The sequence below is a fragment of the Cupressus sempervirens genome, chromosome 5, assembly GCF_028749045.1.
Source record: "Cupressus sempervirens isolate cs-2001-9-10 chromosome 5, ASM2874904v1, whole genome shotgun sequence".
Taxonomy (NCBI): Eukaryota; Viridiplantae; Streptophyta; class Pinopsida; order Cupressales; family Cupressaceae; genus Cupressus; species Cupressus sempervirens.
The window spans coordinates 931,883,780-931,899,892 of record NC_143122.1 but is presented as its reverse complement, the minus strand read 5'-3'; the positions used below and the strand labels follow the sequence as shown (position 1 = coordinate 931,899,892).

The following is a 16,113-nucleotide window of genomic DNA, read 5'->3' as shown; positions in this document are numbered from 1 at the left end:
CTTAGATTGAATGAACAAAAAAAACCCAAAATGCAAATGTGGATGAGAGAAAAGAACCGTGTCTGCAGAGATTGGTGGGAGTAGAGAGTTGTCTTCAAAGTCACCACCGTTGTCCAAAGCAGAGAAACCCCAGCCACAACCACAGCCACGACAAACTCACCACAACAACAACCACAACAAACTTGCCACAACAATAGCCGCAACAAACTCGCTAGAAACCCTCGTATTCCTAGAAATTTGCCACAACAACAACAACGGCGCTAGAAACCCTTGTCTTCCGAAATGCATTTTTGATTTTACAAAATCCTAAGGCAAATTCCGCGGACCCAATGGTTTAATTCAAACCCATTCATAAAAACCCAAATTTGGGTTTTCATTTCAACTTCCACCTATTTGGTGGAAGATGTTTCTTCCATTTTTGGAGTAAAATTGGAAGAAGAAACCAGAAACTGGGTTCTGTGTTTGATGATCCAAACGCCCCTTTTTTCCTCCATAACTAGGTTTTGGCTCTCGAAACCCTATTCTGCCCCTCATCTTCTTGCAACCAAACATAGCCTTATATCTTTAGGCCTCTATCTCTTTTTGGGTCTTTGTGGGTTTTTCTTTTGTTTTAGTCTTTGTTGCTTCTTTGTTTGTTTAGTTGCTAGATATTTTGTTGATAAAGCTTTTAGTCTACCTTTGAGCTTGATCATTTAGACTCCTCAATTGACTTAATCAGAACTGATTTCTTCCTCCAAACTCTCATAAATTGCTATATCCTATATCAATTGAATAACTATTTTTGCTCATTCTTATATACCACAACTTTTACATCTTAAAAACAGGAATAGTTGTTTCCCTCACTAGGAAAAAATACTATAATTAAAAAAAATTCTAACAAATAAATACTCAAATTAGGAAATTGTATTTTTGATGATGCAAAATTTATCATTCCACCAAAGAGTTATGGCATGGTAGCACATTTGTTTCTGGGTGCTTTTTAAAATTAAGCATTCCATTTATTGTATTAATTCAATTAGAACTTTCCCTGTGTCCCTCTAATCCTCTTCAATCTTGCCAAATATTATCATGCTGAGTTGCTAAATATTTCAGTTCCAACACTTTTCTTATATCTTGAGAAAGACACACCCACCTGGAGTTGCACAAGCGAAATCCTACATAAGAAACTCTTTATATTATATTACGATTGGAGGTAATGATAATGCTGTGCCTATATTGCCAATACAGCTTTCCAAAACACCACTTTCTCTTCAACAGTTTGTTGCATTGCTCCTCTCCAAATTTGATCAGTACATAGGTGTGTGTTTCAAATTTCCCACTCTACATATTATCTTGAAGAAAGACTACAATTTTTTGTAAGAAGCATATGATAATTGAAATGCAGCTTGACAGGGGCTTTATCAAGTCAGGGTAAAACAATTCTTTGTAGTCGACATTCCAGCAGTGGGATGTACTCTTTATACAAGACTTTTTTGAATATAGCATTGCCAAAGATGCATATTTGGAAAGCGCAAATCAGGTGGTTATGACATATAACACTGCATTGAATTCACTTGTGGAGCACCTCAGTAAAAAATTGGCTGGAGTAACCATCATCCATCTCAAAACTTATGATTATTTTATCAACATAATTCAGAACCCAGAAGCCTGTGGTAAATTACACTCTTACCCAATTTCTCAAACATAAGAGCTTTTTGTTTGAAAAGATTTTAAGGATTGGGTGGCTTAAAGAAGAAATAAATTTCATGTAAATTTCTGGATGCATTATTTAAGAATGCAAGCTTAGCATGCTGTGGGTTAGGATTGTTTTTAAACACAAGATGTGGAAGTACAAAACACTACAATATACGATTTGGAATGATACCAGTGCCTATGTCTTTAGGGATGGAATCCATCCCATTGAAAAAGTTTATTCCATGATTTCATGCCAGATTTGGAAAGGAAATTCTTCATATATTTCTTCGCTCAATCTCTCTACTCTTGTCTTGGGAGAAAAGGTGTCTTGTCAATAATGGTGCACAAATCCCGTCTTTAATATAACAATATTTTATTATTATTTTCAATAATAAACAATAGCATGCCATCATATGGAAGATAGGGCATTGTGTGTTATTCAATACAACAATAAAATTTTATTTCTTATAATTATAAACAAATCAAGCCATCATATGGAGATGGGGCATGGTGTGTTATGACATTTTAACATCTTTTTTTTTAGAGGGAATAACTACTGGATACAAAGATTAAAACATAGAAAATACTCTACTCACTCTCCTTCAAATCATTCTTATGACTGAAATTATCAGTAGCCTGCTTTGATATCTCTTTAATTTATACAACTTGTCTGATTGTTTTCCAAAATAAAATTTCTACTTACAACAAAGAGGAAGAAATATTTCTAGAATTTTGCAGCACAATAGAATGGTTGGACAAATTTCTTTTTTCTAAATAGTGGTTGTTTTATATGCGGCTTTCAGAGTTTTTAACTCTTTTTGTCTTTGCGTATGACATTTCCCCCATCCTTCTAGATATTAAGATGGACTTTGCTTAAGATCATTATTCCTTTAATTTTGAAATCATATGGTTACTCAACCTTACAAATGTTTAATTTGGCGGAGAAGTGGAATTGCTGTGCAGGTATGTAAGGAGTGTATTGTAAACATGAGAGAAATATTTGACAATCAGCGTAACCCTTAGACCTGTCAGGTACAAGTGCTAGTAGATAGAGAGATTTGGATTAGATGTTAAACAATTTTTTGTTGTGATTTATAGATACAATTATTTGTCTCTTATTTCAAAGTAATAATCAGTTGACATCAAATATAAGTAAAATTCAAATGGTTCTAGATCAATTCTCTTATTTAGTTGTTTACAGGTATATAGAGGCTTACTTGAATTACCTTGGAATGCTTTATTTCAACTTTATTTTCTAAAATTTGGTTTTTGAATCAATATTTTATTTTATTTTTGAATTGCTTCCCATGTTCTGTTGATTCAAACTTGATTTTTTTAATAATTTCTAATAACAGTTTTCTTCATATTATAAATCCTAAACATTTCCAAATTTGATTAGCTTTCATTTTTTAATTTTCTAACGATATCTCTAATTAGTGTACTCTATTCAAAATAAGTATTACCAGTTTCATCATCTTTATTTTTCAATATATTTCGTAGAGAATCAGATCTATAATAATATAATGGTCGCAGATCATCATCAAAGATAAGTTTTTAAGAGATCATTTTTCCTCGTGTAGATAAGTACAACCTTTCTATTGTATATTTAATTTCTGGTGGCGACTCTTCAAAACAGTGTGCATATCTTACTCCTGTTATCTATCTTTTGAACTTATTCTAGTTTTGCATTTTCTTGAGGCACTCTGTTTCTGTGTAGTAATCATGATTCCATGATTTAGATGTGTTTCCATTGGCTATCAATATTTAATATTTTAAATCTTCCTGCATGTACAGGGGGGTCTGAAGGAGGAAGAGAGTAGAGCTATGTTGTACAACAGGAGGAGTAATTTTGACATCCAGCTGAAAATGACAATGGGGTTGGTGGTAGGGAGCTTCATTATGATGCTGAAAGTGCTTCCACGTATGGAGGCTGCTGGTAGAGGAGACAAAAAAGCTTTGGTATTTTTCACTATCACAGACACTTTTGCTCTTTTCGCTGCGATGATGGTTGCCATGACTTTTCTTACTGGCTGTCATAAATCTCCAAAAGTGGAGCACTTGATCCGCATCATTCTATGTTGTGCAGCATTGTCCTTGGTTTACGCAGTCCTTAGTGTAGCATATATGCAGCTGCTCCCCACCACTCAGTGGATTGTGCTGTGTGTAGGTGGTGTGCCTGCCACAGTATTAGCACCGCTGCTCTTATATCACCTTCTTAACATATTCCCTAAGCAGTAGGAAGATGGTGACTTTAAATTACCTATGTAAAAGAATTCCAAATAGTGATATAATAGGTTATTTATTACACTTTCTAAAGCTACATTGGGGTTTAAGGTTTTTAAGATTCTATTTTCTTTTTAGTGTATGATTAGAAATATCTATCTTCTTCTGAATCAAGTACTATGCATTTATTATATCTTTTTTTATTGTCTAAGGGTTATATTAGCACTCCCTGAGAATGTCTTCTATGCTTTCTGAACGGTTCACTTTTTGCAGGTACTTTTTTGGTTCGTTTATGTGCTGCCAACATTCAAACCCTCCCCCCTGCCTTACATGCTTGCTTTCACTTATATCCTCCCTTTTGTAGAAGATATCAGTTTATTTCAAATATTTCAGAGATCTTATTTTCTGGATTGATGATCATTGATCAGGATTTGGTTTCCTGTGACTGTTCTTTGTTGAGCAGTAACCCCTCCCATGGGACCTGTTTTGAGTACTTATAATGTGGTCTCTAAACTTACCCTGAACTGTTCAGATGATAGAATAAATATTTGAATATATTTTAGTTTACAAAATGTCAAGTATGTCAGCACCTTAACTGTGTGCTTATTAAAATGTTATGTGAAAATTTTAAATCACTTTAATTTTTTTATAGCAGCTTACTTGACAAGTTGTCTACACATAATATTTTAAGTCCACATCATCAAGTATAAATGTGGTATCAAATCAATAGCTTCTATCACAACAATAGAACATGTTCAAGTACTAGGTCCTTTCCTCTAGCTAAGAAGTTTACTCATTTCATTTTGCTAAATTGGGTTTCCTTCTATTTTCTTCTGAAGTCTGTTCCACCTACACTAAAATGGATCTTATTGTTAAATTAAAAATTAAATAATATTTAAGCTTAGAACCTTCCTACAGTCCATACAAAAATCAAAATTTCATTAAGTGAATGTAAAACAAAGTACAAGAATTAAAATATCCACAAATCTCCCTCTTACGTAATAGTGTAAAACTTGCTTTTGAAATGCATCGAGTTGTACTTTTGTAAGTTCTCATTGTGCTATTCAAAATCTGTCCTCGACAATTGCTTTAGGACAAGAAATTGGAAGTCTACATAGAAAATATATTATCCTCATCGTAGGTTCTTCCATAATCGGAACTTTGAAAAGCAATAGTTCTTTTCAAACTATTTTACTTTATTGATAAACTTTATATTATTGAAGTTCTAAAAGAAATTAAGAGAAGATATACACAAGGTCCATTCCATCATAAAATCATTTAATCTCACATTATAGTCTTTATGTATCATCTTAAAAAGGATGTACTTCATTTTGATACTTATTAGCCCTCCTTAGTATGGTTTCAGTTTCTTTTTCTCCTCTCCTCCATTTTGCTCCTCTTTGTCATCTTTTTCTTTCCAACATGGTCTTCTAGGTGTTGTTTCGATACTCTTTTGACCATATCTTATGTTCAGTTCGCTATCTTTTGGTTTCACTTGCACCACCTTCTGACACTTTCTGTTGCCTTCTTGTCCAATGCTTTAGAACCATGTCAACCTGGGTCAACCTGGTCTAGACTGGTCAACCCAGGTTAACATGGTCTGGGACTAGGTGGACCTAGGTTGACTTGGTTTGAGACTAAGTGGACCCAAGTCGACCTAGTCCTTGGTGATTGAGGGGTGTGGGGCTCGAAAATTTAGGAGTTAACCAATTAATTTAATTACCTCCCTTGTTGGCTTGAGTTGTTTTCCCACCCAAAAACTAGTATAAAAGAAGGCTTGGGGGTTTCATTTTCATATCTCATTCTCAAGTTATCTCACGTCCACAAACAAGTATTCAAGGTGTTCTTCAAGTAAGCATCTTTAAGCATTCAAGTCTAAGCATATTCTTCCTGTATCAAGCTTCTTCCTTCAAGGTGGTAGTGGAGTTTGGCTCTAAGGAGAAGATCCATCATTCGAATCCATCCAAGCTCTTCCATTATTCATCCATGGCATTTCACATACATTTCAATACATGAGGTTTTTACTTCTTTGATTTTCTTATACTTTCTTTGAGTTACAACTATTACACTTACATAATTGATCATTTATCAAAAGTCAGTTTCATCTTCAAAGGTAATTGTATCTTTCATTTGATATTATTCACATCTACTACATGCAAGGATTTCCTTTATTAATTACATTTCAATTTACAGTTAATTCCTTAACCTAGGGCTTGATCAAGTCAAGCCCTTATGAAATCCCAACCACAAACCCTTCTTTTTTGTGTTGATTTGTAGTATATCAACGAAAGGTTTACAAATCTGAAACCTACTTTTTGGGAGATTTCTAGAGAAGTTAGTTTCAGGTCATCAGACTAGATCAACCTGGTTGTAGTGCATCTTCTCAAGTCTACTGAGTCCTCCAGTCTCCATTTTTTAGGAGATTTTTGGGTTTTGTTCCTTTTGTCATTTTGTTCCAAGATACATGGAAGGATATTCGAAAACAGTTTAGATCTACGAGTTTCATAGCCATATTACATCTTCTACTTTTTGAGGTGAGCCTTTCATATCTTTACGTTAGATCTCTATCTTAATTAGGCTAGTTGTATTCATAAAGCATCTAGATTTGCATTATTTAAGCAATTAGTTCAATTTCACATTCACATTATCCTATCAAGGGCCAAAGACTACATTTCCTTGTGTTGCATTCCTCTTTACAAGTTTAGTATTAGCACCCTTCTTCCTTTTGGGTCCTAACTAATCTAATTTGGATCATAAGTGGAATCATATTTGAAAATTCCACTCTTTCTCTCACATACATATTTGAAGGGTTTAGTGGCTTGGAAAAGAGGAGACTTACAATCCTATTAAAGTGTCTCCCTTTTACCCCTAAACATTTTGGTGAATTTGACATTCTTACCCTCTTTCTGTAGCATGAATGCTAATGGTATTCCTTTGGAGGAGTATCCTAAGCATTACTAGAGCACTTGGGAGATTGTTAATCTCACATTCATGACTGTGTTTGTCATTGATGTCAACTTAGTATTGTTTTTACAAAAATTGGCAAAGTAACAAATAGAGAATGAGGTCGTCTAGATTTATTATTGATGATAAGGTCAAGTGCAGTTTAGGATATGCTCTACATTGTGTCCTAACAAAGTGGAAAAGAGTGCGTTCAAAGATTTGAAGACATGAAGGAGATATTCTTGATTTACAAAGGACAATATACAGACAAAGTACTTGAGAGGTAGTGTTTGATGTTTGGATTGTATCTCCTAACAAAGATAGAATTGTGATATGAAATGTTGAACAGTTATAGTAGACAACCTAATGATGATGTCAGCAAGTGCGCAAGGTTAGAGGCCACACATGTGAGAAGTTGTAAAGACTATGAGCCAACAGTGTTGTGTAATTGTAAAATAATTGATTATCTTAAAGAGGTCCTATTATGATTAATCGGGAAAGCCTCACAGTTGAACTTAGGAATCATTTTGAGGATATGGTATAAAGGAAGGTATTTTCCTTGTTTCTAAGTATGCAATTTTGATTGAGATCCAATGAGTAAGAGCAGAGTGTTTGGTAAATACAAGTAAGCAATCCAAAGGATTATTGGATGTGAAGTTTGTGATCTGGTATCAAGATCAGAAGAGGTTTGGTCTGGTCCGAGGACAAAGAAGTAACTATACATTTCTATTATTCTACAAGGAATAATGTAGAGAGTAGTTGAACAGTGAGTTTGATGGTCTTGACCTTGAAGTTGTTTGGACTATGGATCCATTTGCCTACCACAACTCCTAACAGGGTTGGAATCTCCTATTAGGGATTCAAACTCTCCTAATAGGGCCTAATATGTATTGAATGCATTTCATTGGCTCCTAACAAAGTCCATCCTCTAACAAGGAACTTTAATATTAGTACATCATTTTGTGTGTACGATTCCCATTGGGGTTTTCCCTTTGATCAAGGGTTTCCCTAGTTAACATATTTGGTGTTATTGTGTATGAGTATTTTCTTATGGTTATTGATTATATTGATCACATACTTAAGGATTAATAAGGTTAATAAATGTTTTAATAGTTGGATAACTGATTCACCCCCCCTCAGTTATCTTGATGGACTTTACTTTCTAATTATTGGTATTAGAGTATTAGGTCGTTGAAGAGAAAGCTTAACAACTTTGGGAGATCAATGACATGTCACTTCAAAAATGAAATTTCTAAATTTGATGGAGTTATCTATGACAACTAGAAGGAGAAGATAAAGACTCATTTGCTACGTATGGGTCCAAGATATTGGCCGATGAAAAAGAATGAAAGAGAGATTGTGGAAGAAAGCAAACTAGAGAAATGCAATGAAGATATGTTTATGTGCAGTATGCTTTCCATAGAGAAATTATTGTTAGCTCTTCTTGAAAATGAATATAGTCAAATAAAATCACTAGAGACATCTCATAAAATTTGGACAACCTTAGAAACTTCTTTTGAAGGTGATAAGCATGCTAAAAGAATTAGACTACAAAATTGGATATGTTTGTTTCAAGATGTTAACATGATGGAAGATGAATCTGTGAGAAGCGATGTTGGTAGAATATCTTAAATTGTTGTATGAATTAAGTCTTGTCAAGGATGTAAAGAAGAAGATTAGATTGTTTGGATGCAACAAAAGTAAGCTTGAAGCAATTTGAAGAATTTCCCAAAGTGGAAACAACTTTTAGTGCATTAAGTGTTCGTCCTTCTTTATCAAGAAGTGCAAGCACTAGTAGAGACTATGCCAACAACAATAGATCAAGATTGGAAGAAGATAGAAAAATTGAAGAAGGAATAGCCTTGCTTGTAAGAAGAGAGCCAGATGGTAAGGAGTTTTTTAAATTTTGGACTTGCAATGAATTTGGTCATTATGCTTCTAAGCATCCTAAAAGAGAGAAAAAGTACAAGAAGAATTTCAAACCTAGAAGACCTAGAGATTGTATGCAAATGAAGATGATGAATTGAGGAAAGAGTTCAGAGTGAAAGTGATGATAAATTAGGATTTGAGGCTCTAAAAGAAGATAACTTTGAAAATGAAATTAAAGAAGAAAAAGCCCCAGTTTCACAAGTTGAAAAAAAATTTGATTGGATTATAGACAGTGGATATTCAAATCATATGACTGGAGATATGAATAAGTTTGTCAAGTTTAAAAATCACGATGGAGGAATTGTTAGAGTTGGTAACAATGCAACTTGTCACATCACAGAAATATAATCTATTACTCTTGACCGAAAGACTAATATTGATGATGTTTATTTTGTTGATGGACTAAAGCATAACCTACTAAGTGTTGGACAATTGGTTGATAAAGGCTATCAGGTGCAATTCACATAGAAGACATGCATTATCAAAGAAAAAGATGGTAAGTTGATTGGAACTAGTACAAGATCCAGAGGTAACGTGTTTCAATTGAATCCTACTTAGATGACTTATTTGGTTGCAAAGGTGGATAACAATTGGTTGTGGCATAGAATGTTCTGTCACATAAGGCTAGTAGCACATTTGTTGTCAACGATTTACCTAGAATCATGAAGCCTACTAATATCATTTGCAAAAAATGTATTATGGCTAAACATAAGATGGTTTCTTTTCCCAGCAAGAAGTTCACTACCACAACAAAGTTGGAGACTGTACATACAGACTTGAGTGGTCCTACTTGAATAAGAGGATTCTATGGAGAAATGTGCTTTATAATTTTTGTTGACGATTTCACTAGAATGGTGTGGGTAACATTTCTTAAAGAAAATTCTGAAGCATTTGAAAAGTTCAAGTTGTTCAAGAATAGAGTTGAAAATGAATAACTTGTAAAGAAAAAATGTTTAAGATCAGATAGAGGTGGAGAGTTTACTTCTAGAGAGTCTAAAATCTTTTGTGAAGAAAATGACATTAAAAGATAGTTATCATCACCCAAGACTCCTGATAAAAATGGAATTGTAGAAAGAAGGAATAGGTTTGTAACTGAAGCAAACAAGAGCAATGATGTTTGAGAATGATGTATCCAAGACATTTTAGAGGGAAGAAGTCAACACAATAGTATACACCATGAATTGAGTATAGATCATAAAAAGTACACACAAGACTCTTTATGAATTATGGTTTGGACATGCACCATCAGTAAAGTATTTCAAAATCTTTGGAAGTAAATGTTACATAAAGATAGATGATGATATTGGTAAGTTTGATCCAAGAAGAGATGAAGGTATGTTATTTGGTTATTCATTGAAAAACAAAGCTGATAGATGCTTTAATCATAGAACTAAGACAATTGTTGAGTGTGCAAATGTGAAAGTAGATGAAAATTTTGGAGTTAAAGAGAGAATGTTGGATTATATTTTTGATGATGAAGAAGAAGATAATCCTAAAACTTCTAGAGAAAATATTGAAGTTTTCCTTGAGACTAACAATGATTTGTAGATTGTTGTTTAAGTTTTTGAACAAAGAAAAGAACAGAGATCTGAACCAAGAGAAAAAGAGTTGAAATAGAAACTCCTACACCAAACATGAATTTGACAAAGAATCACCTTGATGATCAGATCATTGGAAGCAAAGAAAAAGGAGTGATGACAAGAAATGAAGTACATGAGGAATTATATTCGATTTCTCAAGTTGAACCTAAAAGTGCAAATGAGGCATTCGAGGATGATCATTGGATTCAAGCAATGAAGGAAGAACTAGATCAAATTGTGAAGAATGAGACATGAGAATTGGTTCCTAGGCCTAAAGACAAGAATGTTGTACGAACTAAATGGGTATTAAGAAATAAAATGAATGAATAAGGTAAAATTGCTAGGAATAAAGAAAGATTGGTATGTAAAGGGTATTCAAAGCAAGAAGGTGTAGATTATGACGAGACATTTTCCCTTGTTGCCAGAATGGAAGCAGTAAGAACATTCATGGCTTATGCAACAACTAAGAAGTTTAATGGTATTAGATGGATGTTAAGTTAGCATTTTTGAATGGAGAAATCAAATAAGTTTACATTGAGCAGACTGAAGGATAAAGCCAAGGAATTCATGGAGATGTTCATTGAGAACAATAATATAAGGGATGAGGTTGCATAAATGGTGGGGGAAATAGAACAAACATTCAAAACAAAGAGTATTGAGATGTTTGATGATAAGAAAAGGACATGCTTATACCTAAAAATTATGGGGTTTCGACAATTTTAAGTGAAATGGAAAAACCAACCTAAATCAAAGGCTACTTGGATAGTAGAAAGTGATTTCAAAAAGTTCAAATAAACCTAACTTATTTTTTGCAGGGGGAGAATGGTGTAGGAGCACCTAGGGTTTGGCTAAACCCTCATCATTTTTAGCTTGTAAGTGATCTTACCCTAACCAATGAAGAATAAAGGACTAAAATAAAGTCCCTAGAGTGTGTTTGAGTTCTTAAGGAGTCATTCTAGGTGTGTGTAAAAAGTTGCCAAGGATTGGGCAAAAGTTGTCATACATTGGCAAAAGTTGCCTAGTTGGGTCAAACTTGGTCAATCACCAATTTTATGCTCAAATTCTTGGAGATCATCTTGGCATGTGAATGCATTGTATGTAGAAAATATTTATGTTTTCAGGATTACCAATGTCGAATTTACCATTCAAACTTTATTAAATTATTGTGAAGGCATCATAATTTTAGTTGTCCTTTTTTGTGTTGTTCCTTAGTATGCATATGTTCCACACAAACATATACATGCGTTACTCTGTCAAAAGTTAAGGGAAGTCACCTAGAGCAAAAGACACCTCTAGACTTGGATACAACAAACAATCTTCATCAAGTGAAGAAGGAGAATCATCTAAAAGTGGAGAGCAAAGGAATGCAAAATCAAAAGGAAAACCTGCATATTATCACTATGGGAAAATTGGACACACAACCAATATATGCAGAAGAAAAAGTGGTAAGAAAATCTCTAAACCTAAGTTAAGAGGTAATTATTTTAACTGCAAGAAAATAAGACATTAAACACATGAATGTAGATCAAAGAACAATGACTCAGCCAGGAAGGTATCTAGATTCCAAGGTCATTGCTACAATTGTCAAAAGTATGGACATAGAGATTATGAGTGTAGACTTAAGAAGAAGTCACACTGGTCACCTAAAAAACAAACTCGTACATCAAAGAAAGACAACTCCTACCATTGGGATTACAACACATGGTATAGTTGTCACTATTGTGGAGAGTATGGACACAATCTAGAGAACTGCATGAAGACACATTTTAGGGGAAATTACAAGAAATGGCTAAATGGAGAGATAGTATATTTTAGTTGTCTCAAAGTTGGGTACATTAGTAAGAATTGCAAAACTAGGACACCAACACCAACACCAACACAAACACGAACACGAACACCAACACCAAGTAATGGAAATGACAAACCAGAAGGAAAGAAGACATGGATAGAGATAGTATGAGCTGGAAGTAGCAAAGTAGATAATATAAGATAAATTTATTAATGTCCAACAAAAGACCACAACTTGGGTCTATAGGAATGGAAGCTTACAACCAAGAAGTTAGCATACAAACAGAGCACCAAACGATGTCCATAGAAGAACAATCATAATAAATGGAAAAGAAAGCATGAGACATCATAGAAAATATTAGGTATCTATCTTCAAAAAGGAAAAAGTCCAACAATGACAAATATGGCTAGTGGCTACTAGAGGCCTTGTGGTGTGGTTTAGTGCTATGACAGGAGTGTTGCTAGTGAAGAGGTCCACTGTGGGGTCTCACTAATTTGGAATGACCCATGTTAGGGAAATTGCATGGTCGCTTGACACCCCGAGCTAGAGCTAAGGGCAAGAAGAAGGTCATAGTAAGTTGCGTCTAGGTCTGACTCATGGGAAATGATAGTTGCAAAGTATGGTCACGAAGTTGTAAGGACTCACGAAGATAGAGCGTAATGCAACGTTGATTTGTGTACCTGAACAAATCTGAGAGGGATCTGCAATATCAAAAAAGACAATAAAATCTCCTAATTTCATATTATATGCAGCATTTGAAAAGGAAATGGATCTTAGATTTTGCCTCTACTAAGGTACAAAGTCTACAAACCTGATCCTCTCTAGTAATATGGTGATTGACCTGGATTTAGAGTCAATGCAAGCCCACTCTGAAGGAACCAAGGGAGATACACAAGGTGTATGTTCAATATCTATGTAAGTCATTAGGGCATACAATAATCCCATCTCAAAAATCTAAGAAGTGCTCAGTGTAGAATGCCATCCTTAGATGTAGTCCCCCTAGAGGATCAACCCAGGTTTGTATAATATACTACATGTAGATGTCAAGTCTAACATGCCTGTTCAACTCTTACTGAGAGGGGAGGAGATAAGCAAGAGCGTACAATGAGAACTGGTAGGGACGGAGATAATTGATATCAATCCCAACTAATCTCAGTAGGATAGTAGCTCGAGCATACCAACAACGGGCTCTAGTTGCTAGATTAGAATCTGCAATAGCAACTAAAGAGTAGTAGCCTAAGTAAGGGTATCTATGTTGGCCTTTAGCTGAGTCTACAAAGCCATGAAGATGGTGGAGAAACTAGATCAAGTAAAAAATGGCTACATGCCTAAAAGGGTGATCTCTAAACTCAGCCAAAATAACACTATGGGGGATAGATCTATGACATCTAATAATCCAATGGAGGAGTAGATTTTGGGTGCACTTGATCATGGTCCAATCTAAGTCCAAAAGGGAAGGACCCCATCCCACCAAACCATAGAGCACTATGGGTCTTACTAAGGAATCCAGAAGGGATAGCTTAGATGATGTGTCCTAAAAGTTGTGTTTGAAGCATTGTCTCTGGAGCATGGCAAGGGAACCCAACCCTTTACTGATCTGAGGTTGAATGACAGATCTCAAGTTGAAACGATATCTAGAAAACTTAACCCCAAGGTATGTGTAAGATGATGTAATCTCAACTTCCCGACCTTGGAAGTGAAAATGGAGACGTGAGTGTTGGAAGCATGAATGCTAATGACATTCCCATGGAGGAGTATTGTAGAAATAGGATTAGATTATTATCATGATGATATGTTACATTCATAACTGTTTTTTTTATTGATGTCAACATAGCAGTTTTCTATGGTTTTTGACAGAAGAACAATAGAAAGATCAAGTTGGTATGGATAGATAGTCGAGCATTTTCACAAAGTGAGGTTAAAAGGAGATACCACTAAGTGTCTAGTATATGTAGCTAACCTTAGAAGCACAAGATAGTAAGTTTGGAAGATGTTATGCAAGTTTTGGTGAAGACTATTTTGAGATAGAGTTTATAGAAGCATGTTCTGGTAAACTTGCTATATCTCTTAGCAAAGTTGTTATTCAATGAAGCTGAAGTTAAAGATGTGAAGAAAACATTCTAGAGATGATGTAGCTAAGCTCACTCATCATAATGTTATGTGTATAGAAAGTTATTAAAGTTACAAGGCAAAAGATTAATGTTATCCCTAAGTGTAACGTGTTCTTAAAGTGATCCTATAATAATTAATTGAGAAGGTGTAACAACTAACTTAGGAAATTGTTTTATGGAATCTATATAAAGGAAGGAAATTTTCCTTTGTTATGTATGGATGAATGTGAATGATTGTGAGCATCACAAAGAGAAAAATGTGAATATAAGAAGAGTAGAGAGAAGGTGAAGGAAACTTCATTGCCAAGGTTTTATTGTGAGATCCAAAGTTTAAAACTTGGATGCAAGGTTCATGACCTAGTCTATAAGGTCAATCAATGATTGGTCTAGTTGACAAGACAGAGGAAAGAAGTTAAAATTTCGTACATACAATTATTCTGCAAAAAAAAAGTTGAGAGATTAGTTGGACAGTGAGTTCGGTGATCTTGCCCTGAAAGCTATTTGGACAATGAGTCCTTCTGTCTTTTACAACTCCTAACAGGGTTGGCACAACTCCTAATAGGGTTGGAATCTTCCAACAAGGATTCAAAGTCTCCTAACAGGGACTCATATGTACAAAATGTTGTAATAGACTCCTAACAGTTTTTGTCCTCTAAGAAGGAATATTTATATTAGTACATCATCTTGTGGGCATCATTCCCACTAGGGTTTTCCCTTTGATCAAGAGTTTTCCTAGCTAACATATTTGGTGTAATTGTGTATGTGAATCTTATGGTTGCTATTTACTTTGGTTGAATGGTTGAGATTATTTAAGGTGGATAAATGTTTTGATTATTGGATAACTAATTCACTCCCCCTGCTCCCCTTCTTAGTTATCTTTGTGGACTATTGTTTCTAACAATTGGTATCAAAGCATTAGGTCCTTTAAGATAAAGTTTAACAAATTTGAAAGATCCATGGAAAACGTATCTAGAAAGGATAGTTTGAAGTTTGATGGAACAAATTATGACAATTGGGAGGAAAAGATGAAGACACATCTACTATGTATGGGTCTAGGATATTGGATTTTGACAAAATCAGAAAAGACAACCATTGCTAAGAAAGATTTGGAAACTTGTACTGAGGAAGAAAGGGAACTTTTCATGTGTGACATGAGAGCTAAAGAAGCACTATTGTATGCATTTCTTGAAATTGAGTACAACCAGATAAAGTCACTTATTACTTCTCATATGATTTGGAAAGCTTTGGAAAATAGTTTTGAAGGAGATGAACATTTTAAGAAATTGAAGTTACAGAGCTAGATTTGTGCATTTCAAGATGCTAAGATGATGGAAGATGAATCCATAAGAATATTTGTCGGTAGGATATTAGAAATTACTGTAGGTATTAGATCTCAAGGAGGAACCAAGAAAGATGATGAGGTGATATGGAAGATATTGAAGAGCTTAACACCACCATTTAAGTTAGTAGTTCAAATGATGTAGTTGTTGAGTTCTTGTACCAAATATAATTCACAAAGGAAACATTACTTGGAAGACTTGAAGTAGTTGAGAATGAGCTTAGACAGTTTGGAGAATTAACCAGAACATAACCAACTTTTAGTGCGCTAAATATTTGACCTAGTTTATTAAGGAGCATAAGTGCTAGAGGAGACTTTACTAGTAGTAGCAGATCAGACGAGGACGAAAAGATAGAAGTAGCCTTCCTAGTAAGAAAAGAAAAAGATGGTAAGAAAATATTTAAATGTTGGACTTGTAATCAATTTGGTCATTATGCATCTAAGTGTCCTAAAAGAGAGAAAAAGTATAGAGGAAATTTCAAACTTAGAAGAGATAGAGAATGTTTGTATGGAAATGAAGAAGAT

The 16,113-nt window shown here is 34.5% G+C and overlaps 1 protein-coding gene across 10 annotated transcripts in view; it reads left to right on the top strand.

Moving 5' to 3' along the window:
- The window catches only part of LOC149559009 (uncharacterized), a 36,298-nt gene extending 31,829 nt beyond the window's left edge, over positions 1 to 4,469 (top strand). For 4 of the 10 annotated variants that reach the window (XM_089832955.1, XM_089832958.1, XM_089832959.1 and 1 more), the window contains 2 exons: positions 2,638 to 2,706; positions 3,469 to 3,994. In XM_089832955.1, the coding sequence (XP_089689081.1) occupies positions 3,499 to 3,912 (414 nt within the window). In that variant the 5' untranslated portion in view covers positions 2,638 to 2,706; positions 3,469 to 3,498 and the 3' untranslated portion in view covers positions 3,913 to 3,994. The other 6 variants (XR_016365104.1, XM_089832961.1, XR_016365103.1 and 3 more) reach the window with 5 other exon arrangements.
- Positions 4,470 to 16,113: the final 11,644 nt, after the last annotated feature.